Source organism: Rhododendron vialii, chromosome 12a, assembly GCF_030253575.1.
Source record: "Rhododendron vialii isolate Sample 1 chromosome 12a, ASM3025357v1".
Taxonomy (NCBI): Eukaryota; Viridiplantae; Streptophyta; class Magnoliopsida; order Ericales; family Ericaceae; genus Rhododendron; species Rhododendron vialii.
In genome coordinates this window covers 14,902,418-14,927,624 of record NC_080568.1, presented here as the reverse complement: position 1 = coordinate 14,927,624, position 25,207 = coordinate 14,902,418, and the positions used below count along the sequence as shown (strand labels likewise).

Below are 25,207 nucleotides of genomic sequence, written 5' to 3'. Positions count from 1 at the left end.
CTCTCTCTATTATCTGGTCTCGCCTACGGAGTACTCATCCAATTTCCTTCTTTTTGTGTATAAATATGTAAGGTACATGGACCATAAATAACTTGCCTAGCCTCTCCGGTTAAAAGTCCTGTCATTGAAACAACCAAATTGAGGATCAAAAAAAAAAAAAAAAACCAAATTACAAATTTACAACCTTAAGCATTCATTAGGGTTTGTTTGGCAAAATAAGCCAAATGGCTTATTTTGTCCTTATTCAAAAAAAATTCGCATTTGCTAGTTTTTCGTCGATTTTTTGAAAATTATTGCTTCTTCATGATGAGATGAATCCAAAAAGTAATTACGATCAAAACACAATTTTTTTTACAGCATATTAGTCTAAAGTCTAAATGAAACAACCCCACAGGAGCTTTAGTCTTGTCTAAGTTTCTGTGATGTGTATAGTCCATTAATAAAAATATTTTAGAGTCTAGAGTCCGTGAAAAGACAAAATTGCCTTTAATGAGACAAGTGCTTTGTTTGACTAACACAAAAAATGTTTTTTTTTGGGTACCCTAGGCTTTTAGGCACTTTCATAGGGTACCCTAGGATTTTAGGCACTTTCATAGAGTTTTATGGTGTATTTTTCTATTATAGGGTTTTAGCGGTTGAGGTACTTTCATAGGATATCCTAAGGTTTTAGGCACTTTCATATATAGGGTACCCTAAGGTTTTACGCGCTTTCATAGGGTACCCTAGGGTTTTAGGCACGTTCAATGCCGGTCAACACCGGTCACCTTGGTCAACGCCGGTCAATCTTGGGAGGGAGTTTTTGTAAATCCTAAACAGAATGTCCTTTAGACTTTAGGGAAAAATATTTATGTCCTTATTATAGCAAAATCCCTTATAGTAAGTCCTCTTACTCAATTTACCAATTTTTTTAATAAAGACTGAAAAATTGGCTTATCGGCTTATTTTTGTCTTTATTAAAAAAATAATTTTAATCGTAATTTTTTACTTTTTAGATTCGTCTCGTCATGAAGAAGCAATAATCTTCAAAAAATCGACAAGAAACTAACAAACGCAAAAAAAAAAAAAATTGAAGAGAAAATTAAATAGGCATCCTATTCACTAGACTTATTTAGGTGTCCATTCTAGAGATTTTAAATACTTATGTTCTCATCCTGAAAATGCATTATTTCCCATTACACCCTTAGTTATATATTAATATAGATATAGATATTATGTATTGATTTTTGATTTTCCCATAATTTTAGGAATGTTTTTAGTCCTCCACAAAATAGGGGATTTAAGGTTTCCATTCTCCCCAAAATCAGGGATTCCATACCCAATGTAAATACCGCAGCCTATTAAAATCCTCTCTAGAAAAAAGCCCTACCCAATTTACCCCAATCTCACCCCCCACAGCCGCCGCAAAAATGCCCGTCCAAGACCTCACACCTCCGCCCGCCGCCGCACAAAACGGCGCCGTCAAGAGCAGCGAAGCCGGAGACGAGACCTGGGTATGGGCCCAGATCAAGGCCGAGGCCCGCCGTGATGCCGAGTCGGAGCCGACCCTGGCCAGAGCTACCTCTACTCAACCATCATCTCCCGCTCAAGCTCTCTGCTGCTCCACCCTCCTCTACAACCTCTTCCTCGACACCCTCTCCTCCTCCACCATTGCCGACCTCCCCGCTGCCCGCGAGTGCGAGCGCGACCCCACCTGCACCTCCTTTTCCCACTGACTCTTGAACTACAAGGGGTTCTTGTCCATCCTGGCCCATCGCGTGGCGCACAACTTGTGGACCCAGAACATGAAGCCGTTGGTTACAGATACGGCTGAATGTGAGGCAAGCAAGAGAGTGGATATTGTAAAGGTGTGTACTACAAAGTTTTAGATGAACAACAAGAGGCTGTGGGTCCACATATTGCCGACGTGTTCACAGTTGACATACACTCCAGTGCTAAAATCGGAAAGGGAGTTTTGTCATGTTTGTGAATTGATAATGTTTTGTTCATCTACCTCGATTGAAACCTACACTTCTCAAAACTTGTCACATTTTATGATTCTTGTCATGTTTTTTATTTGATCATGTTTTGTTCATTTACCTCGATCGAAACCTACATTTCTCAAAACTTGTCATGTTTTTTATTTAGATCATGTTTTGTTCATCTACCTCGATCGAAACCTACACGTCTCGAAACTTGTCATGTTTTCCGATTTTGTCATGTTTTTTTAATTAATCTTGTTTTGTTCATCTACCTTGATCAGATTTTGTCATGTTTTGTGAATTGATCATGTTTTGCCATGTTTTCCGGCTTACACATTCGTTTTTGTAAGAATCGTGTTTTCTTTTTAGATTTTAGGGGAATGAAAATATGAGAGAGAAGATTAGGAGAGAGAAAAAATTCAAAAGATTAGGTGAGAGAAATGTTTGAAAGAGGAGAGAGAATTGAGATAATTAGAAAAGATAAAAAAAAAAAAAGGGTAAATTGAGTAGGAGGACATACTATAAGGTTTTTTACTATAATAAGGACATAAATATTTTCTCTTAAAGTATAAAGGACATTATGTCCAGAATTTACAAAAAAACCCCCTACATCACGTGAGCCCTCATGCGAGCCCAAAAATTACAAAAACAAACACGTGAGCTCACTGTACTCCAAACTTCGCCGTACACCAAACGTCTGTGGAAACGAGAAGGGAGAGAGAGAATCGACAAAGAATCAGCAGATCGTTTTCATTTCGATCGATCGATCACTAATGGAACGTCCGGTGAGTTAATCGACCTTGTTTTTACTTCTCATCCTCTTGATCGAGTTCATCATTGTCTTCTTCATCTTAGGGTTTCATGTCTGTATCTGAATGCATGTTCTCGTTTTCATTTCTCATCGTCATGGTTGAGTTCATCATCGTTGTTGTTAAGTTCATTATTGTCTTCTCCATCGCCTTCTAACTTAGGGTTTCATGTCTGTATCTGAATGCATATTGGTAAATCTGTTCGATTTGGTACATCTGTTTGTTGAGTTCATCATCGTTATTGTTGAGTTCATTATGAACGAGTTGGTACATCTGTTTGTTTTGTGCTGGTATCTGTTTGCTTTTTGACATTATTTTGGTACATCTATTTTGTAGTTTGGAACAATGTAGGTCTGTTTGTAAGTCTGTATCTGTTTGTACACTTGGTACATCTGTTGTTGTTGTTTGGTATACTAACTGTCTTCTATGTATATCGTTGTGCCTGTATTAGCGTATTTTGTAAGTTTTTAGTTTCTTTTGAGAACCTTCTTTCAGAGTTTATGTTCACCAAGTCATGGATACTAAAGAACGAAGTGCAAACTAATATGTCTTCGATATCCTACTTATTACCCTTTTGGTAATCATTACTGCCTGTAGTTTGGAACAATGTAGGTCTGTTTGTAGGTCTGTATCTGTTTGTACACTTGGTATATCTGTGTTAAGCATGTTTTGTACATCTGTTCTGTAGTTTTTGTAGTTTGGAACAATGTAGGTCTGTTTTAGGTCTATATCTGTAAGTACAGTTGGTATATCTCTTTTTAAGCATATTTGGTATATCTGTTTGGTAGTTTGGATCCATGTAGGTCTGTTGGTATCTCTGTATCTGTTAGTACACTTTGTATATCTGTTGTTTTGTGTTGGTATATTTGTTTGGTTTTTGCAAGCAAGTTAGTACATCTAGTTGGTCTATTGGAATTATATACCAATGTTGGTATCTGTGTATATGTTAATATAGATCGTATATCTGTTTTTATATTTATTTTGGATTTGTGTTTTTTATTCTGAACAGGAAGATGTAGTAGAACAGATTTGTAACGACCCTGAATTTTGGTCAATAAAAATTTCGTTAAGTATTTGAATTTTATTTGAATTACTTATTTTCTCTTAAGTGGCTATATGATTTCTTGTTTATTTCTCGTCGTAGTTAGATTTCGGTCGTTGGTTAAACTCTCGACCAGAAACCCTACTTGCCCAATCGAATTAGATTCCAACCGACTACTTGGAGGAACCGAGCAACCGACTTACCTAGTTACTAGATGAACCTTTTGAACCTTTTGCTTTTACCCATTGGTCCATAATGGTTAGGATAATTTTTATCCATTGGACAATAGGCTTTCCTTTAAAATATTTTGATAAGTACAAGGATATAGTATTTTAATGAGTTTATAAACACATGTGCAAAGTACATTTATTCTTTGTTTATTGGGGATTCCCCCACCCCTCCATTATCCATTGGTTAATAACCACAAGGGTAATTTTTGTCCATTGGATAATAAACTTTTTATTATAAAAGTACATGTAGTCTTTCAAAATCTTATTTTAAAATAAATGGTACTTGTACTCTTTTGTCCAATGGTTATTAACCACAAGGAAAATTATTATCCATTGGATAATAACCCAAATCTTCCTACCAAGTACAAAGTTTCATTTTAAATAATCAAGTATGGATTTCCCATGAGATTTTATGCATTAAACTATTGGGATATATCTAAACCCTAGATTTTCTTGTACTTGTACTCTTTTATAAACTAATGGGGAGAATCCTAGCCTTTTTATTTAATTGGGGTACTTGGTACCACACCTATATTTAAATATAGGGCTTTTGTCACATGCTTAAAAGTACTCTTTAATTATTTTACTATAAAAGTTTCCTTTTAACCTTTGTCCATTGGACAATAAAAGTTAGGAGATTTATTGTCTATTGGGTAATAGAGTTATTCTTTTAACAAGTACATGTGTTCATTAAAATAATATTTTCTTAAACCCCATGTGATGAAAGTACACATTTTATTATTATTAAAGTACTTAGTAGCCTTAATAGCCTTTTAAGCCTAAGATCTTAGTTGATTACATAGCCTTACACCTAAGATTTGGATTGGACAAGGCATGGCTTGACATGTGAGGTGATTTGATGACTTAATGGAGCAAATCCATGGAGGATTTAGAGAGAGAGAGGGCCGGCCATTAGAGAGGGAGAGGGAGCCAAGGTTTTGCCTATAAATAGAACCCCATGTTTGCCATTCAACACACACCTTCACCTAGCAACTTCTCTCTCTAGAAATTCTTTGTTCTTTCTTTGTTCTTTCTTTAGTTCTTCTTTGTTCTTGAGTTCTTCAAGAAACTCAACCTAAGCCGCCACTAAACCGCCACTCGACCACCCCTTCGATCCATAAAGTAGAGTAGTGTTAGTCAAGTAGAAGTTTCGAGAGAAACCTTTCTCTTTCGAAGCTACCGGAGGCCTACCATAGGAAGTTACTCCGCTCGACCACCGACGTACTTTCCGTAGCCGACTAACCTTCCGTAGCCGACTACCGCCAAGAAGTAAGGTAGAACCCCTTGCCCCTAACTCTACGTATAGAACCGTATGTTAGAAAGTAAGGAAATCCTTACTTACTCCCTATTTATTTACTTACTCAAGTATAAAGTAGGTTATCTTTATTTACGTACTTATCTCGAAGTATTTGTATTTTTGATATTTAAGATAGTTATAAGTATGCATATATGAATTGCTTGTATTACTTGTGGTGTGATAAAGCATAGGTGATTTCACTCCAAAGACGTCCGTACATGTGGCGTTGTGCTTTGAATAAAGCATAAGTGATACACTCCAAGGGCGTCCGTACATGTGGCGTTATGCTATAAGTGATGATTTAACATGATAAGTAGTATAGAATTGGATGATCTTGATAGTATGTTTCATGCTTATCGCTGAGTCTTTGCATGTAAACGAGACACGAGAACCGAGAAAGTAGAAACATGACACCTAGGGTGTGGTTAATTTAAAGAAATGTTTTTCGAGGAAGGAAATATTTTTGAAACAACATAATGACCAGTTTTGGGTGGCATTATGTGAGTTGTGTGCGTGTGTAAAAGAAATGTTTGAAAAAGGTGAAATGTTTTGAAAACCGCAATGTGGTCGGACGTGGTAGCCCATTGTGTGGTGTGTGTTTTGTGTGTGTTCCAATGGGATCCGGGAAAAACGGAACCATTGTGAGGTTGTGTGTGTGCCAATGGGAACCCTGCGCGGCGGAACCATTGTGAGGATATTTGGGAACCCGGCGCGGCGGAACCAAGGTTGGGTGTGTAGCTTGGTTATCCGCGGTACGGAGCCAATGCAAATATTTTTGTGTGCCAATGGGAACCCGGCGCGGCGGAACCATTGTGAGGATACTTGGGAACCCGGCGCGGCGGAACCAAGGTTGGGTGTGTAGCTTGGTTATCCGCGGTACGCAGCCAATGCAAATATTTTTGTGTGCCAATGGGAACCCGGCGCGGCGGAACCATTGTGAGGATACTTGGGAACCCGGCGCGGCGGAACCAAGGTTGGGTGTGTAGCTTGGTTATCCGCGGTACGGAGCCAATGCAAATATTTTTGTGTGCCAATGGGAACCCGGCGCGGCGGAACCAAGGTTGGGTGTGTAGCTTGGTTATCCGCGGTACGGAGCCAATGCAAATATTTTTGTGTGCCAATGGGAACCCGGCGTGGCGGAACCATTGTGAGGATACTTGGGAACCCGGCGCGGCGGAACCAAGGTTGGGTGTGTAGCTTGGTTATCCGCGGTACGGAGTCAATGCAAATAATTTTGTGTGCCAATGGGAACCCGGCGCGGCGGAACCATTGTGAGGATACTTGGGAACCCGGCGCGGCGGAACCAAGGTTGGATGTGTAGCTTGGTTATCCACGGTACGGAGCCAATGCAAATGATTTTAAAAAGGTTGGGTGTGTAGCTTGGTTATCCGCGGTACGGAGCCAATGCAAATGTTTTGTGTTAAACAAATGGTTTTCGAAAGATTATTTTGTAAATGAAAATGTTGACACAGTCTACGATGAGTCGCGTAGGAGAAACACGAAACTCTTGGACACCAACGATAGTTGATTAACGAATGTGGATGTGTCATTGTTAGCTGCGTATATATGTATCATGTGGAAATCGATGTGTCATTTCTTGTTGTTTATAAGTTATGGGTTAGCGGGTATGGGATTACTCTGCTGAGCTTTGTAGCTCACGGTGTTACCTTTTGGTGACCCTGACATATTATATGGGTGGCGACGCCGGTATAATGTGTTAGATTTTGTAGATGATCAGGGTAAGCAGATCACTGTGGAGGCTTTTGGAGCTGAGGAGCTGGCAAGAATGGAGGAGCTGAGGAGCTGTAGTTAGGAACCGTAGAGCCCTCTTCATTTTTGTAAATATTGAACTCTTGTAGGAGTTTTGTTGTAATAAGAGCCAGACTCCATTTGATGTTATCAATAAAATGTCCCTTTTAACGTACCCAAAATTCGGGGCGTTACAAGATTAGACTGTTAGAGGTAAAAAAGGTAAGATTTAAGATGCGAGCAAGAAAGAACTCACCTTCAATTGCTGTAAAGAAAACAACAGATCAAAAGGAAGATGATGATGATGATGAAACACAAACAAAGGAAACTGAACAGGAGAAGAATGACATTGAATCGCCACAAAAAAGGAGGGCTTCACAGAAATCACCTGTTAAAGGTACTCAATCGAGGAGAATAACAAGATCTCTTACCAAAAGAGAAATAAGAACAACAAGGATGTCAAAAAAAATTGAAACGACGATTGAAATAAAAAAGAAGCATGTTCGAAAATCAAACAGAAACAAGAAGACTAGAAACGAGGAAGAAGATGATGTGGTAGTCTTAGAGGAAGATGATGAAGAAGACGAGCAGGAAGATGTTGAGGAAGACAAGGAGGAAGATGAGAAAGAAAATGAGGAAGACGAGGAGGAAGACGAGGAGGATGACAAGTTCGTCAAGGTCAAGGGAAAAAGGAAGAAGTCTAGCCCACGTCTTCCTAAAAAAAGGGTAAAAAAACAAGAAGGAAAAAAGGAGAAACAGGAGAACGAAGATGTTGTTGAGATCAAAAAAGAGAGCTGCCAATACAGGTATCTGTTTTTATATTGGTGCATCTGTTTTATGTCAGTTTATATGTATCTGTTATATTACTGGTGTATCTGTTTTTATATTGGTGCATCTGTTTTATATTGGTTTCTCTGTATCTATTCCATTATTGGTGTATCTGTTTTTATATTGATGCATCTGTTTTATGTTGGTTTCTCTGTTACATTACTGGTGTATCTGTTTTATGTTGATTTATCTGTATAACATTATCTCATCTGTACAAATCTCCTGCAGGTCTAATCTCGTCAGCCTTGTACGGCTTCTGAAACGCAGAAAATTCACTCCTCTCCATGTTCGTGAGATCAAAAAAACCCCTTTTGCAAATCTCTTGTTTGCAATGACCAAACCGGAAATTAATGAACTTTTCGTGAAGAAAAGCGATGAAATTACATTGAAGTTGGTCAAAAAGTACAAAGGGGAGGGACACTTTGATCTTGGTGGCAAATTAGTTAAGATAAGTGTCAAGGATTTGACACTTATCTTTGGAATCAAATCTGGACCAATCAAAATACACCTCCAGGGGAACCCGAGAAGGCCAAATTCAGATTTTCTCGACAGAGTCTTCAAAAACCAAAAGGAAATGTTAGTTTCAAGGATGAAGATATTCTTGAGAAAAAGCTTTTACAAAAGATTCTACTCAAAGTGCGCAGGACATCGCACGTGTGCTAATGATGTTGGTTCTTGCGACAATCTTTGTCCCACTCTCACAACCAAAATTAAGCTGGGCTTACTGTCCATTCATTGAGGATCTCAACACATCCATAACGTATGCATGGTCAACATTCATTATAGAGCACTTGGTCAAAGAGCTTGATACAAAGCATACAAATCCAACAACTGTTGGTGGATGTGTACTTGGACTACTGGTGAATATCTCTTCTATTTGTAGTTTAATGTCATGTTTGTTGCTATATCTGTATCTATTTTATATTGGTATATCCGTATATGTGTATCCGTTTTATCTGTGTATCTGTATTTGTATCTGTATCTGTTTTATATTGGTATCTGTATTTGTATCTGTTTTATATGTGTATCTGTTTTCTATACCTGTATCTGCTTTATATTAGAATTCTACGGTGATTGCTACTTTGCTTGAATGCAGTATTGGCTCTGCGAGCATACAAGCATAATGAATATGCAATAATCAAAAGACAATTGTCCAAGGATTATGAAGTGGGATATGAGTGATTTACCAGAAGCGTTGGCACGAACACCATTGGAATCCCTTAATCCAGAAATGGTAAAGGATGCAGAATTGGAGCCCATCAACGAGAAAGAGAAAAAGTTGTTGCATTTTCTTGAACAAATTGAAAATAAGAGTGATGTGAAGGATGATGATGCTCGGGAGTGCAGCTTGGACGACGATGGATCGAAATTTGAGAAGGACGAGGGGGTTGAGGAGACTAACAATGATACCAACAACCTAATTTCCGACCTACTCAAAGAAATTGACAGGTTGAAGGAAGAATCGAAGGAAAAGGACAGAGTAATTCAAACTTTGCAACAAAAAATAGCTGAACTTGAAAGGGACCATGTACTGTATGAAGACGCCGCTGAGCAAATGTTTGACTATGAAACAGAAGTCAGGACGGTACATGATGAAAAGGGTATCCTGCAGGAAGAAATTGTGCAAAAGGAGGTTGAACTAGAAGGTTTGTACGTCAGCAACGACTTATTAGAGGAAAAACTTGAAAAATCTGAAAAAGACAAAGCAAGTTTCGAAGATGGCCTAGATGACATGGTAACCCATATGGTTACACAAGAATACCACGTAAGAAAAACATCTCTTCATAAGTATGTTGCTATATCTGTTTGTATATCTGTTGGTATTTGTTTAGTTTTATCTGTATCTGTTAGTGTTTTGGTATATCTGTATGCCTCGTCATATATGTATCTGTACATTAGTTACACACATAAATCATAATCATAATTGCCTAATTCACTTTGTCAGGACAAAGAAGAAGACAAAGAGAAAATGCAAGAAGAGGAGCAGAGCAAGGAAGGAGAAGTTGAACAAACTATCAGTGAAAGAGTTGAGATAGCAACTGGATTGCATGATGAAATTTTGTCTGACGAAGTCATTGACAAAACAATCTCCCAAATCTTCAAAGACACACAGGAAGGAGAAAGGAAAGAACAAAAGAAAAGGAAGAGAGAACAAGATGATATTGACCCGTCGTCAATGGTAAAAGATCTGAAGGGCAAAGATGACAGAACAGTGAAGATGGAGGAAGGGTTCATCTACTATAATAGAAACCAGAAGGAAAGAAAGAAAAGCAATTCTACATTTGAAATGACAAAGCTGTTCAATTACATTTCGGAGGAAGATATGGATCTACTAGATACGATTTATGAATTTGAGAAAGAAGACAAAAAGTAAGTGAAATCAGCAAAGCTAGATTTGTATAGAGTAAAATTCACAAATTTCATTCCATTTAATACATCTTTTCTTCTGGCAATCGCAGAGCTTTCATCTGGCACAACCCAGTCAACAATGATACAGTTACAATCGAAGACGTCCTGAATCTGTTGAACGAGGGTGATATTGGAAACACGGTAACACCAAAGAAACTATTTTTACTTGTATCTGATTTTATGTGAGTGTATCTGTTAATACGTTTGTATATCGGCTGGTTTCTAAGTTGGTTATGTATATCTACGTGTTGGTAAATCAGTTCGATTGTTGTAGTTTGAAGCAATGCTGGTCTGTTAGTATATCTGTATCTTTTAGTACACTTGGTATATCTCTTTTAAGCATGTTTGGTACATCTGTTTGGTAGTTTTTGTAGTTTGGAACAATATAGGTTTGTATCTGTTAGTACACTTGGTATATCTGTTTTTAAGCATGTTTGGTACATCTATTTGGTAGTTTTTGTAGTTTGGAACAATACAGGTCTGTTTGGAACAACGTATCTGTTTGTACACTTGGTATATCTGTTTTAAGCATATTTGGTACATCTGTTTAGTACTTTGGAACCATGTAGGTCTATGGGTACATCTGTTTTTTATCAACTTCAATTCTAACATCAAAACATAACTATTGCAGTGCATTGATGGGCTCACTCACATTTTGGAAAGACAGGAAGAAAAGACAGCAAAAACACAGGGGAACTGCTTCTACATTACATCCACCTGTTGGGTATGCAAACTGTTCAGTATTCCATCTTTGTCAACTGAGAACAGATATATGTTATCCCAATATCTGATAATATGTGAAATACATTCTTTTTTGACAGACACTAATCAAAGAAAAAGCTGATGCAAGAACAAACTTAATCAACGAAAAGCTGAAAGAACTAGACAAAGTTATCGACATAAATGGTGTTGCATTCTACAAATATCTCATATTCCCGATGAATTCAATGGGAGGCAGAAAAGTGAAAGCTCCTGATCATTGGACTCTTCTGGTCTACGATACTTCCAAGCAACAATGGATGCACTACAATTCTTTGACGATGCCCAAGAAAAAGAAGGATCCTTACTTGACAGATGCCTCCATTGTGGTACATAACTTTACCTTTAATTTGGTAGTCCATCCCTTAATCATAACAGTTAAAAAAATTTGCTGTTTTTTACAAATTGTAGAAAGAGTACGTGGAAGAGCAAATGAGGAAGTTGACTCTTAGTAAACCACCAAGCTTTGAACTCATTTCTACACCTAAACCAACACTGTTTCCAACCAACACACTCAGTGCTCCAATAAGCTCCATTGATGATGCGCCTCAGCAACAACATGGATCGTAAGCTTCTGTTATTTTTATGTTGGTGTATCTGTCCCTGTATCTATCACCGTCGTCGTGTTCTTAAACTCTTCTCTTCTTCGACCTGCTTTCTATGAATTCTACAAGGTTGATTGTGGAATAATTGTGTGCTATATCATTAAACAACTTGAAGAACAGAAGCCCGTCCCAACGTATCTCACTGTGGAAAATCTGAAAAAATTCAGAGCTGAATTGGTCCATATATTCTTGAATGACAAGCCCAGAACATGGTTAATAGAAGAATGGAAAAGCAACCAGCTAATGCAAGGAATGACAGCTTAGGCATATACTTTTGCTCAAGAATTAAAGTTTTTTTGTCCATACCAAGGGTTGTACATATTTTTTTGGTGTCCGGTGGTAAACTGTTATCCTCAAACCGGACGACAAGGGTTATGAAGTAAAATTAGTCTGTACATGTAATGACAAGCCCAGAACATGGTCAACAGAAAAATGGAAAAGCAAGCAGCTAATGCATGGATTGGCAATTTAGGCATATACTCGGCTCCAAACAATTGGAATTTTCCATACCAATGGTTGTACATATTTTTTGTTGTCCAAACAATTCGACCACAATGGTTATGATCTTTACTGAAGTAGAATTAATCTTTATATCTCTCGTTTTTCATTTGTAAAATTATTCTCACTAGGCATCCACCTGACCATATCTGGAATGTCTTGCCCCTATACAAGACATACCACCAACAGATATACCCAAATGAAAGTCAATTACAAAGTGCATTATGGACAATGATGAAAATCATATGTATGGTTTGAGGGAAATCTTTCAGATACACTAACGCAGCAACAGATACAGACATACCACCAACAGATATACCGACATACACATATAGATACACCAATATACCAACATAAAGACAAACAGATACACCAACATAAAAAAGATACACATATACCAATATATCTTTTTAAAACAGATACGGTTATACCAACATTCAATTAGATACACAAAATGACTGCAGTAAATGAACCACCTCGATTTATATCCAAATGAAAGTCAATTACAAAGTATATCTAGAAAACGTAAGAATAGCAATTAAAGAATCATCAATCAACGGCCTCTTTGCAAGTCCTTCTGTTGTGTTTGCCTAACTTCCCACACCTCCCGCACAACATTTGCCTTACTTTCTCACCCCTTGATCGGATTCTCCCAACTTTTGGCCTCCCATGTGGCCTCCTCGTTTTAGGAGGAAGAATGATGGCAGATTCTTTCGTGATCACCGGAGCTCCAAGAGTGGGGACCGGGTTTATAGTACCTTCATACGACAATTGGAAAGCCTCGATGGTATAATAGGGATCAATATAATCGTACATTTGCTTTTCTGTCTTTTGAATAACTGTAACAGCATGCACACATGGAAAAAGATGAAGTTGCCAACGACAGCACGTGCATGTCCTCTTCTTAAGATCAACCACAACAGTTGGCTGAGAAAAAATCTCAAAAATATCATCGTTTGCTGCTGCCACATGCCAAGTTCGACCTTTATTGAAACGGTCAATCAACTTTTTCTCCATTACAGGACAAACATAGCTGCTCTACTTGTTTGATAGTAGTCTCCTGTTACACATCTGCTCCATGATTAGCACCCTTACCTTATCAACCAACTCACATATTGGCAAATGACGGAATTTAAGAATCTGGTTGTTAAATGACTCAGCTGCATTTGAAGTCATTTCACCATATCGTCTACCTTCAAGTACACGTTTGCCCATCTCTCAAGCGGAAATGACTCAACAAAATTCTTTGCACTCGCTCCACCAACAGTACATAGCTCTTCAAGAGCCTTGTCAAAAGTTATCACAGTAGGAGCATGTGCACAATCATTGAAAAGATTGACTACTTTCTCCCTAAACCCATTTGAGAGTCGACCTGAAAGCTTATCCCTAAGGTTTCCCTTCAAATGCTGTAAGCAGTAAGAGTGATAACCAGTTGGGAAAACTGTAGGCACATACTTTACAAGACCAGAGTGACGATCCGTAAAGAACGTAAGAGGCCGAGAACACGTAATAACTGTCGACAGCTTTTCCAAAAACCATTGCCAATTTGCCTCTGTCTCAGAGTCAACAACGCCGATAGCAAGAGGAAATAATCATACTCCAACAAAAGGCAACAACAAAAAACAATATCAACTGTATCAACAACAGATATATCAAACAAAAAGACAGATACACAGATATATCAACAAAACCAATATGTCAAAAGACTAAGAGATACAACAAAATCAACAAAAGATACACGAACATGCTGACAGAGATACCAAGAGACTAAGAGATAAAACAAGCAGCAACAACAAAAAAAAAAGATTATCAACTGTTTGAACAACAGATATACCAAAACAAAGAGACAGATATACCAACCAAACCTAATCCTTCAACAAAAGCAAACAACAAAATACATTATCAACAACATCAACAACAGATATACCAAAACAAATAGACAGATACACAGATATACCAATAAAACCAACATGTCAACAGATACACGAACATGCTGACAGAGATACCAAGAGACTAACAGATACAACAAGCAACAAAAAATAGTAACTAACCTTGATCGGCATCCTTTCCTATAGCTGAGAGAAGCGTTCCTTTGTATCTCCCCTTCAAAAAGGTACCATCAACAGCCAAAATAGGACGACAATAGTTGAAGCCTTTAATGCATGCATCAAACGCCGGGAAAAACCTTATAAACCGATTAGTTTCATTGCAATATTCCACATCCATAACAGTCCCCGGGTTTTTCTCCTTTAATTCCTCAGCATACCAGCGGAGTTTGTCAAAAGATAATTGAAAATCACCAAATAGCTCCTTATTTGCTTTCTCAACTGCTAACCATGCATGGTAATAACCAATCAAACAACCATATCGTCCCTCAAAATGTTTCAAACACTCTATCGGTGTGTAAGATGGCTTCGAACGAACCTCATCAACAATTTCTTTGGCAATAATTTTTGAGGTCATCCGAGGATTTTTTGAACTAAAAAACGTACCAAGACAATTGTGCTCTTTGTGAAACTCCCTAATAACAAAAAAATTATTCAATCTTTCTAAAGTTGCGTGAATAAATCATGTACAACCATCTAGCTTCTTACAGCACTCGGCCGTTACTCTTAATCTGTCATTTTTCAGATATTTATACTTGAAACCAACTTCAACGGCATATTTAGACAAACAAGCCTTAAAATCATCTACACCATCTCTGAACTCTTGACCAACACACTTAAGCAAATTAACCCAATCGGCTGAAAGACGCACTGTCTCATGATGAGGACAAAATTTATCAAGCGGATCTTCTTCCTCTCCTTGAAAAGTACTACACTCACCATATTCAAAACTCCTAACACATTCACCCAAACTTTTATCGCATTCAATGGTAGAAGAAGAAATAACCCCAACAGATACATCAACACAAGTCACACCAAACGCAGCAGCTAATGCAATCATGTTACAAAAGTCTTCATCATTGTCCAGAATGCAATTATGATGGTCAGCGACAGCATAAAAAAGCTCAAAACTACCCAAATTCTGCCACTTTTTATGAATGCTTTCCACCAGATCATTGAAACCAAAACCTCTTGTAGCCATGACAATTAGAATAACTTCATCATATTTGCACATCAATATAACAGAAGAAGCCATTGAAATAGAGTAATCCTACTCTGCAAAAACAAATAGAAAACAAAGGTATAACAGGACAAATATAAACGCATATACCAAACAAAACAGAGAGACAAAGGGACACAGATACACGAACATGCTGACAGATACAGAACAAAAACATGTAGAAACACAGAGAGACTAACAGATACAAACATGCCAACAAAATCACGCTGATAGATACAGATACATATACAAATACAGCATACGAACAAAAACAACATGACAGATACACAGAAAGACTAACAGATACAAATATGCCAATACACAAATGATCATTGTGCTAGTAAATCAACAAACAGCATTACCAAACAATGATAGCTTGCAAAACTCCAAAAAATAGTACAATTACAAATCGCACAAACTCAAAACAGAGTCAAAATTGCACAAACTCGAAACTAATCCATAACTTGCAAAAAAATCAACAACGAGAGAGAGAGAGAGAGAGAGAGAGAGAGAGAGAGAGAGAGAGACGTACCTGATAGAGATCAAGAGAGAGAGATCCAGAGAGAGATCCAGAGAGATCGAGAGAGAGAGAGAGAGAGAGAGACGATCGCCAGCCCTAGCGTTCAACGCGCCATTTGAAAAACAGCGCACGATTGGAATGTAAATTGGCCCCAGTTTTAAATACAAAAGGCTAAAATAGTAAATTCAAAGACCTTAGACTTCAAATTAAACAATATAATGGACCAAGTCCAGCACGGTAAAAGAAGCTGGGCTAGAATCCAAATGGGCTGGTCCAAACTGGACTGTAGACCAATTTGCTGGAAAAAAAAAAGAGGGAGAGAGATTTGAAAAATTAGGAGAAAGAAAGGGTAGTTTAGGATTTAATTGAATTTGAGGATGTAAAGATAAGTATTTAAACATATTAGGATGAGCACCTAAATAAGTAGAGTAAAAAGATGGCTAATTAAATTCCCCAATTGAATAAGGACAAAAAAAAAAAAAAAGCCATTTGGATTATTTTGCCAATTGACCCATTTCTAGAGCAAAACTATATATGGATACGACATTGCATTAACTCTCCACTAGCTAGATACTTGGATGCAATATTCTCGGCAAGAAGAAAGTTCAAAGGAAAAAGAGTGGGCATGCGCAGTCAAGTAAAGAGTTTCTGATTGTTCACTTGGCTAAGCCACAGAACTAGTATGTTAATCTGGCATGTATTCCTAAGAAATTGTGTCAAGCTTGACGAATCTTCGAAACTTTTGTTGTCCCCGTCATATTGTCGTTTGGGATCCCGTACCAGATACTAATGTTTCATTATGGCATGCCACATTCGTGAGTAAGAGAAGTTCGTAAATTTCTTAGGTTGAAACACAATAGCACTTTCCTGAGAAGTAAACCTCACCTGTAAGATTGATAGAGCTGCCAAGTATCCTCGAATGTCACTGCTAGTGTATCCCCATCCCTCAAAGTCTCCAATGCAAAGGAACTTTTCCTGTCCTCTTGGCATTTTGAAAGAGATCAAGGGGACGGCAAGTAAGATTAATAACCGGATCAAATGTCCCAAATTTCGCCATAGATGGAATGTCTTTAGCATGTTACATGGGAAATGATGACGAATTACTTACTTCTGGTTTGCAATTAGGGAAATAAAGTAGCTTCAATTGAAGTAGCAAACTTTCAAGACAAAACACATTAAGAGTATCAAGGTAACAAATCTTCATTTCATCTATTCTCAAGCCATTATATTGCCACATCACATGCAATAACAAGCTTTTGCCTAGAAGTTGATGCCCTTCATTTACAATTTTCATACTCTATGTAAGAGAAAATGAGCCTCAGAAATCAGATTTCCTTGTTAGAGATTTTACCTAGCACATATCATATCAAGACAAAAAACCATAAAACCTGTAGAAAACGAGAGAACAAGTTAGCTTTATGTAGACATCATTCGAACAACAAAGGATATCAATTCCTTTGTCTAATGCCACGAATGTAAATGAATCAAAAGGAACCATGAACGTGCTTTTACTGAGACATAACAAGTGATTAAAAGGATTACAAGCGATTAAAAGGATTCAAAACTATCACACGTAATTGGAAAGTACCAACATACGTTTGAGCTCTTCAAGACTTCCCTGTGACGGTTTATGTCTGCCACCAAAGGCCACTACTATGGGGCGCCCCATCTTATCTACCCCTGCGCAAACAGCTTGTTTTGGGCGAGGTTATTAGGAATTTCTGATGCAGATATGGAGCCGTTTGGAACGAATTCCCGCCTCCAGTTTAGGTACTTCAGAAGTAGGCTAGAGCCCTTTTCAATATCTAGCTCACGAGCCCGTAGAAATCTCTGTATCATCAAATCATCCACCTCCTGCAGAAACGAAGGACCAAAGCATAACATCCATCCATTATAGAATTGGCAGATAACTGATGTGACCAACCAAAAACCAATTGAGCCCCAAAGCTAAGGACCAAGTTAAGACCCAAATAGCGGATCAAAAAAAAGCTCAAGACCCAGATTCTCGTAACTGTAACTGTGTAACTCCACGTTTACGTACCGCTGATCTCAAGATAGGTTTACGGGCTAATTTAGGGGCGCAATCTCTAAGATTTGCTTATGTATAAACTCTCTCATCTTCTAATATTACTCATTAATTGTGAACACTTACATCTTGGAATCTATAAACTCTCTCATCTTCTAATATTACTCATTAATTGTGAACACTTACATCTTGGAATCACAAAACTATGATCCAAATACAAAGTGCGAAATGCAGTTATTTCAAGAACAAAGCGTTTCCGCTAATGAATAAGTTATGGACAACTTTTTGCTGTCCAAAAATGTTAATTTATTTCCAATAACCTATAAGTTGTAGATGGTATATGAGTGGGTTGAAGGCACAAATAGAGGGAAAAAATAGAGGAAGAAGTTGTCGGTTAGTGTGAACAAAATGCAATAACTTGTAGTCCAAATTTTTTTTAGTGAAAACGCCTCCTAATTTAACTTGGGAAAATTGTGAACACATCAGCAGAATAGCATCTCTAGCCCTTACCCTATTTTTCCATACTCAACTTCTGTATTTGAGTTAAGTTCACTTGAAACTCTCAATGCATTCATCAAACTCAAACTTGGGGTCAACCATGAAAATCAAGAGATTTAAGTTTGCTCTTTTAAGTGTTCATATCAGCGAAGCTTTTACTCAAGTTTATGCAAAAAGTTCAGGTAACGATCGGAAATGGCATGTGACTGAAATTTAACACAAAACTAACAAACGCGAAAAAAATTTAAATTAAAAAAAAAAACTCAAAAAGCCCCAAAAGGTCCCAAAAAAGCTGTGAAGAACAACAACTAAATTTAAAATCTATTATTAATACACCGATGGAAACAGTACAAAGACAGGGAAACAAAACTGAGAGTGCAGTAGTGAATCTTGAAAGGAACACCGCCAGAATGGTAGGACACTGGCATAAAAACTAGAGAGAGAAATCAGGTGGGCTCTGCTTTTTTCGTAACTTTTTTGTCACGCATTAAACAGAGCATCACCATGAATTTCGGTAACTTTCATCTCCGCAGATAAACTCGCAGATTTATTGATTAGATTGAATAAAACTAGAGAGAGCCTCCCTCAGGGATCAAAACAGAATGTAATACAAAGGTGTTGTACTTTGGTTTTTGGTTTTTGGGTTTTGGGTTTGAGAGATGTTTGAGCTTTGAACTTGCGGGTTGTTTGATGGTGTTTGATTGGAAGCTTGTTTAGTGGTTGTAGCAAGAGGGCAAGGTGGCTTGTTGAGGGTTTGAATGGAGGATGATCAAGTGTGCAAATCTTAAAACTTGGGGGTAACCCTTTAGAAGAGGGATGGAAGGGGTATTTATGGGAGGAAATGGAGTGAGGGAGAGGAAGTAAATAAGCCAAGAATGGCTGGCCTTGCTTCCCTCCAAAGGCTTCCCTCTCATTAGGTGATGGGAGATGTGTGAGAGTGGGGGGACATCCCCCTGGCGAAGACTGCTTTTCCGACAGATTGGAAGGTTTTCATGTGCTGTAGACCCCTAATCATGGCTTCTGCATGTTGAATAAAGCAAGTTTGACCAGCGTACGTAGGTAGTTGATCTGCGTACTCAGGTCCAAACTGTCAGTTTGCCCTACCCTGTCAACGATCAAAGCTAACCGATGACAAAAACATGGCAAATGGACCGGCGCAAGCTGGTTTTGGACCGGTGTATGCAGGTAGGGTTTTGGCTGAGGCTTTTTCGGTTAAGGGTTTAAAAGGGGTTCAAACGCTCGAAGCTCAAACACACTAATATTCTCGGGGTGTTCTTGATCCATTTCATCATCGGGGAATCAAATACCGTAAGTAAACTAATTTGGTAAGCTCAAATTGGGGTGTCTACACTGACACTTGCTGGGCACATGACCGAACTTAAAGGGCAAGAAAGGATGCTCTATAAAAGGGAAGCGAGGCCAACCCTAGGAGGTATGTGTCATCTCCTACCTCAAAACCCTAGCACATTCCTTCTTGCTCTACACTTTTCTCATCCACGAGCGGAGGACAATTCCGGAGTCCTTCGGTGTGGCCATGCTTTCCTGTGCAAGCTAGGTGAAGATGCTAGGCTCTAACCCTACCTAACCAAACGCTCGAGAGGTGACCTAACCAAAGATCAAGAACCCCACAAAATTTAACACAGCTGAAACACTGTCCAACCACAAATATCGGCTTTCCCATGCAAGCATTACAAAAAATTGTTTGCATATTTTATCGCACACAATGGGCAATTTCTTCAATCTCCTATCATTACAGCGTGCAACTACTGCAATAACCCTCACCCACCAAAAACCTAAAACGAAGAAACACCAGTGTGATACGGAAGATAGGCATCTGGTTCAATGGTTTGAACATCGGACTTAACGCGACAAAGAAGAAAATTGTTCCTAAATTCTGTAAACAAGGAGCATTGGTTTTCTACGCATCTTTGACAATAATGGGGTGATGTTAGCCATTTTATTACAAAGATCAACTCCACAAAGGGATGCGGCTAAGTTCTAACTTAGCTCTAGCAAGAAATACAATCTAGAAAGCTACTGAAAAAGGAGCAATGGATATACCCGCTTTCTTTGCAGGGTGGGACAGCATACAAGTTGTAGCAGATCAGAGATTTGTTATTTAACAGCATAGGTGAATTAATCACGTACCAATTTCACACATAAATATCAACTGAGAAAAAAGGTTCTTGCAAACAAAAGTTGATGTCACTGGATTGTAACACCAGGAAAAATCACACGAAGTCCACAACTTAATGTAGCAACACTAGATAAGCAACTGAGTTCGTCCAAATCTTCCCAATTTGTTTTTCTTATGAAATAAGAAAATGAAATTAGCATATTCGAAGGGCTTTTCGGATTCCTCAGCGAGTTTTGGTCTTCCTCTTTTCTTGGATCGGGAACGCTGCACATATCTTCCTCCAGCACCTTATAACTATCAGTGTTGGTATTACAACCCACCAGCCGTTTGCAAAGATGTAATAGGCATAATAGTAATCCATGCTTGCAGCAAAGTGATCTCCATCAAGAAGAGAAGTTATGAAATACACAGCAGTTCCATAAAGCTGCCCCAGAGAAATGACGACTTGAAGAATGTAGCTGTATGGCTGTTTTGTGGCAATAGCATATCTGCAAGGAGTGAACAATCTGGTCAAGTAAGATTATACATTGGAGAATCAGAGTGACCAAGAGCTGAACGAATCTCATTCTCGTGGCATGATTGTAGAACTGTACTAACTTCATAAGAACTGTACTAAATTTATAACTTACACTGCCAGAAGTGAAGCTGGACCCTCTAGAACAGCAGTTATTCCTTCAATCGCAACAACTCCAGATTCCCTTGCCGCATATCTTGAATCACCTTTGCTATATTCTTTCCCTACCAATTTTAATTTGAAACAGAAACGCTATCAACTTTCCTTAATGTTCTAATTGAAGTCCTCCCAATTACTATAAAGAGTGACTGCGTAGACCAAAAGTTCAGATAAAACAGTGAGAACTTACAAACTTCTGCGAGGTAGTTGGGAGTCTTTTCCTTGTAAAATTCCGGAGAGAAAACAAAATAACCCTCAAGGACCATGTGGGTCAGGCTCGTGAAAAGCCACCAGCACATCAGCAATCTATCAATCTTTTGCAATTTTGGCAACCGACCTTGTTAAGAAAAATGTATTAACTTCATTCAACGAAGTCCAATAAGTTTCTTAGTTGCTAGCAGACAAATTAGATTTCAAATAAAAATAACTAAACATAATGAAATCAAAAAAATGTCAAGAATATCATACATCATACTGAAGAAAAGATGAGCACCGAGAGAAACAATAAAAAAAAGGACTCCCTCCCTCCATCCCAATTTAAAGGTCCCCTACGAATTTCTGTGCATTTTCAAACCCAAAAAATATATATTCCAACATATTATTTTTTTTTTCTTACAACAAATTAAAGTGCTCATTATTTTCTTGAAAATTAAAATAAATAATATATAGAAAATTTTTTTTTTTTTGGGTTTGAAAATGCACGGAAATCCATAGGGAACATTTAAATTGGGACAGAGGGAGACCATATTAAGGGGGAATGCTAAGGTATCCCCCCTCTTGTCTGGGGGATACCGAATCAGCCCTTGATTTCACGGAAAGAAGGCATAACATTAACCATAAGAATGCGTAACAAAAACCATGAATGGCGTAACAAAAACCACAAACTAGTGTAACAAAATAATGCTATAAAATGGAAAAACATTTACCAAAAGAAGACAAGATATTTTCACCATATCATGCATAACATTTTCCAAAATGGCACAACATTTTCTAAATCACATTTTTATGGTGTCCCCATCATAACATTCACCACAAAAATGGTATAGCGTCCGCCATGAAAAGGCATAACATGTTATGTTTGGGTCACACCTGAAAGGGGGATACCATGGATTTTCCCCGTATTAAGAGAGAAATTATCATCACTTGTCAAAAGTTCCAAGAAAGAGTGACAATCCACCATATGGGAGAAGGACAATATGTCTTTCTCTATTACCACACTTCTGCGCAGTTCCAACACTTACCACAAGCAGGGTAAATGCAGTAAAGCAACCTGCAACCTGAAGCTTCTGATAAATGATGGCATGGATCATGGGCAAGGGCAAGTTGCTTGCTAATTTTATGGCCGTCCATACAAGTAGTACAAGGGCCACTGCCTTGTGGAAAAGACAAGACCTTGTCACCTCCGAACTGGTAACCATAGGGGTCAAAAGGATATCCACAATGCCAGCAACTGCAGCTCATTCTGCATGTGCAGGGAAGCTCACAAGGCTCGCCAGCTATCTTATCATCCCAGGTTTAGTGCCTTAAGTCTCAATAAAAAACGTAGAATTGCTTAAGGTCCAAGTTCTATTTATAAAGAAAATACCAAAAAACAGCTTCCAGTCTAATATTACCAAAAAACAGCTTCCAGTCTAATATTACCAAAAAACAGCGTCCAGTCTAATATTACATAGAGACACATCTTTAGTGGGATTTGATATTCCATTGGTCTTCAAATTTTGAAGAAACCAAAATAGCAAGTTCTAGACAAGATCCTCTCATTAGAATCTCGTAGAAATTCCTTTTCGCATATTCCTAAATCTCCAATTTAAGCAACCACAAAAATAAGAATATAAACTTAAAAAGAAAGATTTCACCGACGTAAACACATCAAAAACTTGACAGTTGACATAAACTGCAATAAATTATTTGGGATTGCACAGATGGTTAAACAGTTGGGAAAACTACCCCACAAACAAAAGCTTGGTGTTCCAAATGAGCGAAAATGAACTCTTATACCCTGAAAATTGATCAGCTTGCGTCCGAACAATATCCTTATAACATTGTGTCTTACATGGTGGCCTCAACAAACAGACTTAACTTTCATCTTAAGCTCCTAAAAACAGAGAGAGAAAAACTAAGCAGCTTGATAACGGCATTGACCTAATACAAGTGAAAACCAAGCCAAAAAACAAACGCAAAGAAACCAATGAAATAATTTAAGCTAAATATTATAAGGACATTTGCAATTCATGGCATATGGTTGATTTCCACGACGCTTCTTACGTTTTAATTTCAAATCCTATGATGCAGCTGTTCAGATCATAAAGATAAGGCCACTACACACTTAAAAAAGTACATGGCTAAACATCTGCTTGCTCACACACAAAAATGCTTTATTAGAGGATTTTGTTTTCAATTTACGAAGTGCTCAAAAGGTTTTAATTTCAAGAGGATTACAGGAAGTCCATGGGTGCTAGACAACCTTCAGGCGAAAACCAAACCAGGCCAAGATAAGGGTTGTGCCCAGAAACCTCAAGATGGAATGTAACAAAAAATGACGTTATAGTAATTGTTTTGGTGCAATCGCCTAGTTGTGTTCGTGTTGGATTGAGCGTGGCTAGTGAAGATGGTAAAGTGTTTGAAGATTGTCAGAGAGTTGGTTGAAAATCCCATACATAATGCTCATGGGTAGGATCTTCCCTTCTCGATCTCGTGAGTGCTTTATCTTTACAAGTGGGTTTGTGCGTCCTCCATGGTTTTTGATCTTATAAGTACTTGACCATGCTATTTCCCACGTTTGGAATATGCTTGCTAACAACAGGCCCTTTGAATCGTGAGGCCCTTCGAATCGTGAGAAAGTGAGAGAAAAGAAAGGGTTGTGCAAAGTGATGAGATTTGCTGAGAAACAAAATGGACCAATAAAGATGGTTCTCACACACCAAAGTCATTGTTTGTCATATTTTCTCACAATTTCACAAAGGATTCTTTTTTCTTTTTTCACACTTTATCACCATCCACAGCATCCAAAGTGGGGCTGTAAGATCTTTCAAATATTCGGTTTAGGCAGCACTCAATACTTGACTTGTTTTTGTAAGGTGATAATTTAACAGAAAATCAGTACGGATTTTAGCAGACCAAAACATAACAAGACCACAAAACATGCTTTAAGTCACTCGATAGTAGTAGAGGTAGAAGAGAAGCAAATTGTAAATCCTAAATTACTGATTTGTAGTATCAATTCTAGGAAAATCAGAAAATTGAAAAGGTACCAGAGAGGAACCAGACGAGGGAGACGACGAGGAGGGAAGCGAGGACAAAAACGCCGAGAATGGTTGACTGTGGAAGGAAACCTGGTACGAAACCTGGTAGATCCAAATCCACAGGAACGTATGGATGAGGATGCGTCTGATTCAACCCCTCCATTTTCCTTGCCCTGAAACCACCAGGAATATCTAGAGAAAGACGACCACTTTCGTACGATTTTCAGACCAAAAAGCCAAAAGCAAAGGTCCTTCCTTCCTTCACGTCTGGTACTTTTAAATGCACATATATTACTAGCAGATGCACGGGCAAAACTAAATACTCAGTATTTAACATAAGAAAACTCAATTAGCGCTGCCGTTCCGCTTTTCTTTTTATAAATCTTATTTTTCCGAAGGTAATTTCAAGTTAAAATATAATAAAAATAAAAATAATATTTTTAATTTATTTGTACCGTTTAAAATATTTTAATGAAATCTATCAAACAAAATTCATATTGCGAGAAAAATTATTTGCGTAAACACATAATTTTTGAGTTTAAAATTATTTTCTTTTTCTAAAACTTCCATTTTAACAAAATTGGAACAGCATGTAACATACATGTTCAATATATGTACATTACATAAATGGTAGCACGTACACCTAAATCATACACCCATGATATATCTAAGAGCTTGTTTGGATGGGGTATTGCGAAGAGGTATTAGTTTTCCCCCATCTAAAATCATGGGCCCAGGTTTATCATCTTATTTGGTAACCAAAAAATACAGGGGTATTAGGTTTCTCCCATCTTCTCTTATACCCGCTAATCCCCCATGCAA

At 38.0% G+C, this 25,207-nt stretch overlaps 5 protein-coding genes and 1 pseudogene across 5 annotated transcripts; 3 read left to right on the top strand and 3 right to left on the bottom strand.

Annotated features, from left to right (window-relative positions):
• Nucleotides 1-68: 68 nt before the first annotated feature.
• LOC131310207 (uncharacterized) lies at nt 69-17,966 on the bottom strand (annotated as a pseudogene).
• Nucleotides 1,407-1,712, top strand: LOC131309491 (probable serine acetyltransferase 1). Its single transcript, XM_058336117.1, has one exon. The coding sequence runs from the start codon at nt 1,407-1,409 to the stop codon at nt 1,710-1,712; it is 306 nt and encodes a 101-aa protein (XP_058192100.1).
• On the top strand, nt 7,320-8,698 carry LOC131309490 (DEK domain-containing chromatin-associated protein 4-like). The gene is made up of 3 exons (XM_058336116.1): nt 7,320-7,482; nt 7,645-7,891; nt 8,142-8,698. The coding sequence occupies exons 1-3, from the start codon at nt 7,320-7,322 to the stop codon at nt 8,650-8,652; spliced, it is 921 nt and encodes a 306-aa protein (XP_058192099.1). The 3' UTR covers nt 8,653-8,698.
• LOC131309488 (stress response protein NST1-like) lies at nt 9,024-11,651 on the top strand. The gene is made up of 6 exons (XM_058336115.1): nt 9,024-9,678; nt 9,859-10,283; nt 10,373-10,463; nt 10,954-11,046; nt 11,144-11,410; nt 11,493-11,651. The coding sequence occupies exons 1-6, from the start codon at nt 9,076-9,078 to the stop codon at nt 11,649-11,651; spliced, it is 1,638 nt and encodes a 545-aa protein (XP_058192098.1). The 5' UTR covers nt 9,024-9,075.
• On the bottom strand, nt 13,357-14,647 carry LOC131309487 (uncharacterized). Its single transcript, XM_058336114.1, has 3 exons — nt 14,236-14,647; nt 13,650-13,816; nt 13,357-13,590 (listed from the first exon to the last, which is right to left on the bottom strand). The coding sequence occupies exons 1-3, from the start codon at nt 14,645-14,647 to the stop codon at nt 13,357-13,359; spliced, it is 813 nt and encodes a 270-aa protein (XP_058192097.1).
• A 2,461-nt stretch (nt 17,967-20,427) lies between the features above and the next one.
• LOC131310642 (probable 3-beta-hydroxysteroid-Delta(8),Delta(7)-isomerase) lies at nt 20,428-24,690 on the bottom strand. Its single transcript, XM_058337784.1, has 4 exons — nt 24,395-24,690; nt 21,334-21,480; nt 21,100-21,208; nt 20,428-20,958 (listed from the first exon to the last, which is right to left on the bottom strand). The coding sequence occupies exons 1-4, from the start codon at nt 24,546-24,548 to the stop codon at nt 20,694-20,696; spliced, it is 675 nt and encodes a 224-aa protein (XP_058193767.1). The 5' UTR covers nt 24,549-24,690; the 3' UTR covers nt 20,428-20,693.
• Between the last annotated feature and the right edge of the window lie 517 nt (nt 24,691-25,207).

Bases quoted from the DNA above. Each gene is read 5' to 3' on its own strand.
- LOC131309491 (XM_058336117.1), top strand. From the start codon at position 1,407: ATGCCCGTCCAAGACCTCACACCTCCGCCCGCCGCCGCACAAAACGGC.
- LOC131309490 (XM_058336116.1), top strand. From the start codon at position 7,320: ATGCGAGCAAGAAAGAACTCACCTTCAATTGCTGTAAAGAAAACAACA. The intron at 7,483-7,644 runs GTACTCAATCGA...ATGATGTGGTAG, and splicing joins ACAGAAATCACCTGTTAAAG to TCTTAGAGGAAGATGATGAA. The intron at 7,892-8,141 runs GTATCTGTTTTT...AATCTCCTGCAG, and splicing joins AAAGAGAGCTGCCAATACAG to GTCTAATCTCGTCAGCCTTG.
- LOC131309488 (XM_058336115.1), top strand. From the start codon at position 9,076: ATGAAGTGGGATATGAGTGATTTACCAGAAGCGTTGGCACGAACACCA. The intron at 10,284-10,372 runs GTAAGTGAAATC...TGGCAATCGCAG, and splicing joins TTTGAGAAAGAAGACAAAAA to AGCTTTCATCTGGCACAACC. The intron at 11,411-11,492 runs GTACATAACTTT...TACAAATTGTAG, and splicing joins TGACAGATGCCTCCATTGTG to AAAGAGTACGTGGAAGAGCA.
- LOC131309487 (XM_058336114.1), bottom strand. From the start codon at position 14,647: ATGACCTCAAAAATTATTGCCAAAGAAATTGTTGATGAGGTTCGTTCG. The intron at 13,817-14,235 runs GTTAGTTACTAT...TTGTTGATACAG, and splicing joins AGGAAAGGATGCCGATCAAG to TTGATATTGTTTTTTGTTGT. The intron at 13,591-13,649 runs GTCTTGTAAAGT...TACTGCTTACAG, and splicing joins CTTTACGGATCGTCACTCTG to CATTTGAAGGGAAACCTTAG.
- LOC131310642 (XM_058337784.1), bottom strand. From the start codon at position 24,548: ATGGAGGGGTTGAATCAGACGCATCCTCATCCATACGTTCCTGTGGAT. The intron at 21,481-24,394 runs GTACCTTTTCAA...TTTCTTAACAAG, and splicing joins CCTCGTCTGGTTCCTCTCTG to GTCGGTTGCCAAAATTGCAA. The intron at 20,959-21,099 runs GTAAGTTATAAA...CACTCCTTGCAG, and splicing joins CCAGCTTCACTTCTGGCAGT to ATATGCTATTGCCACAAAAC.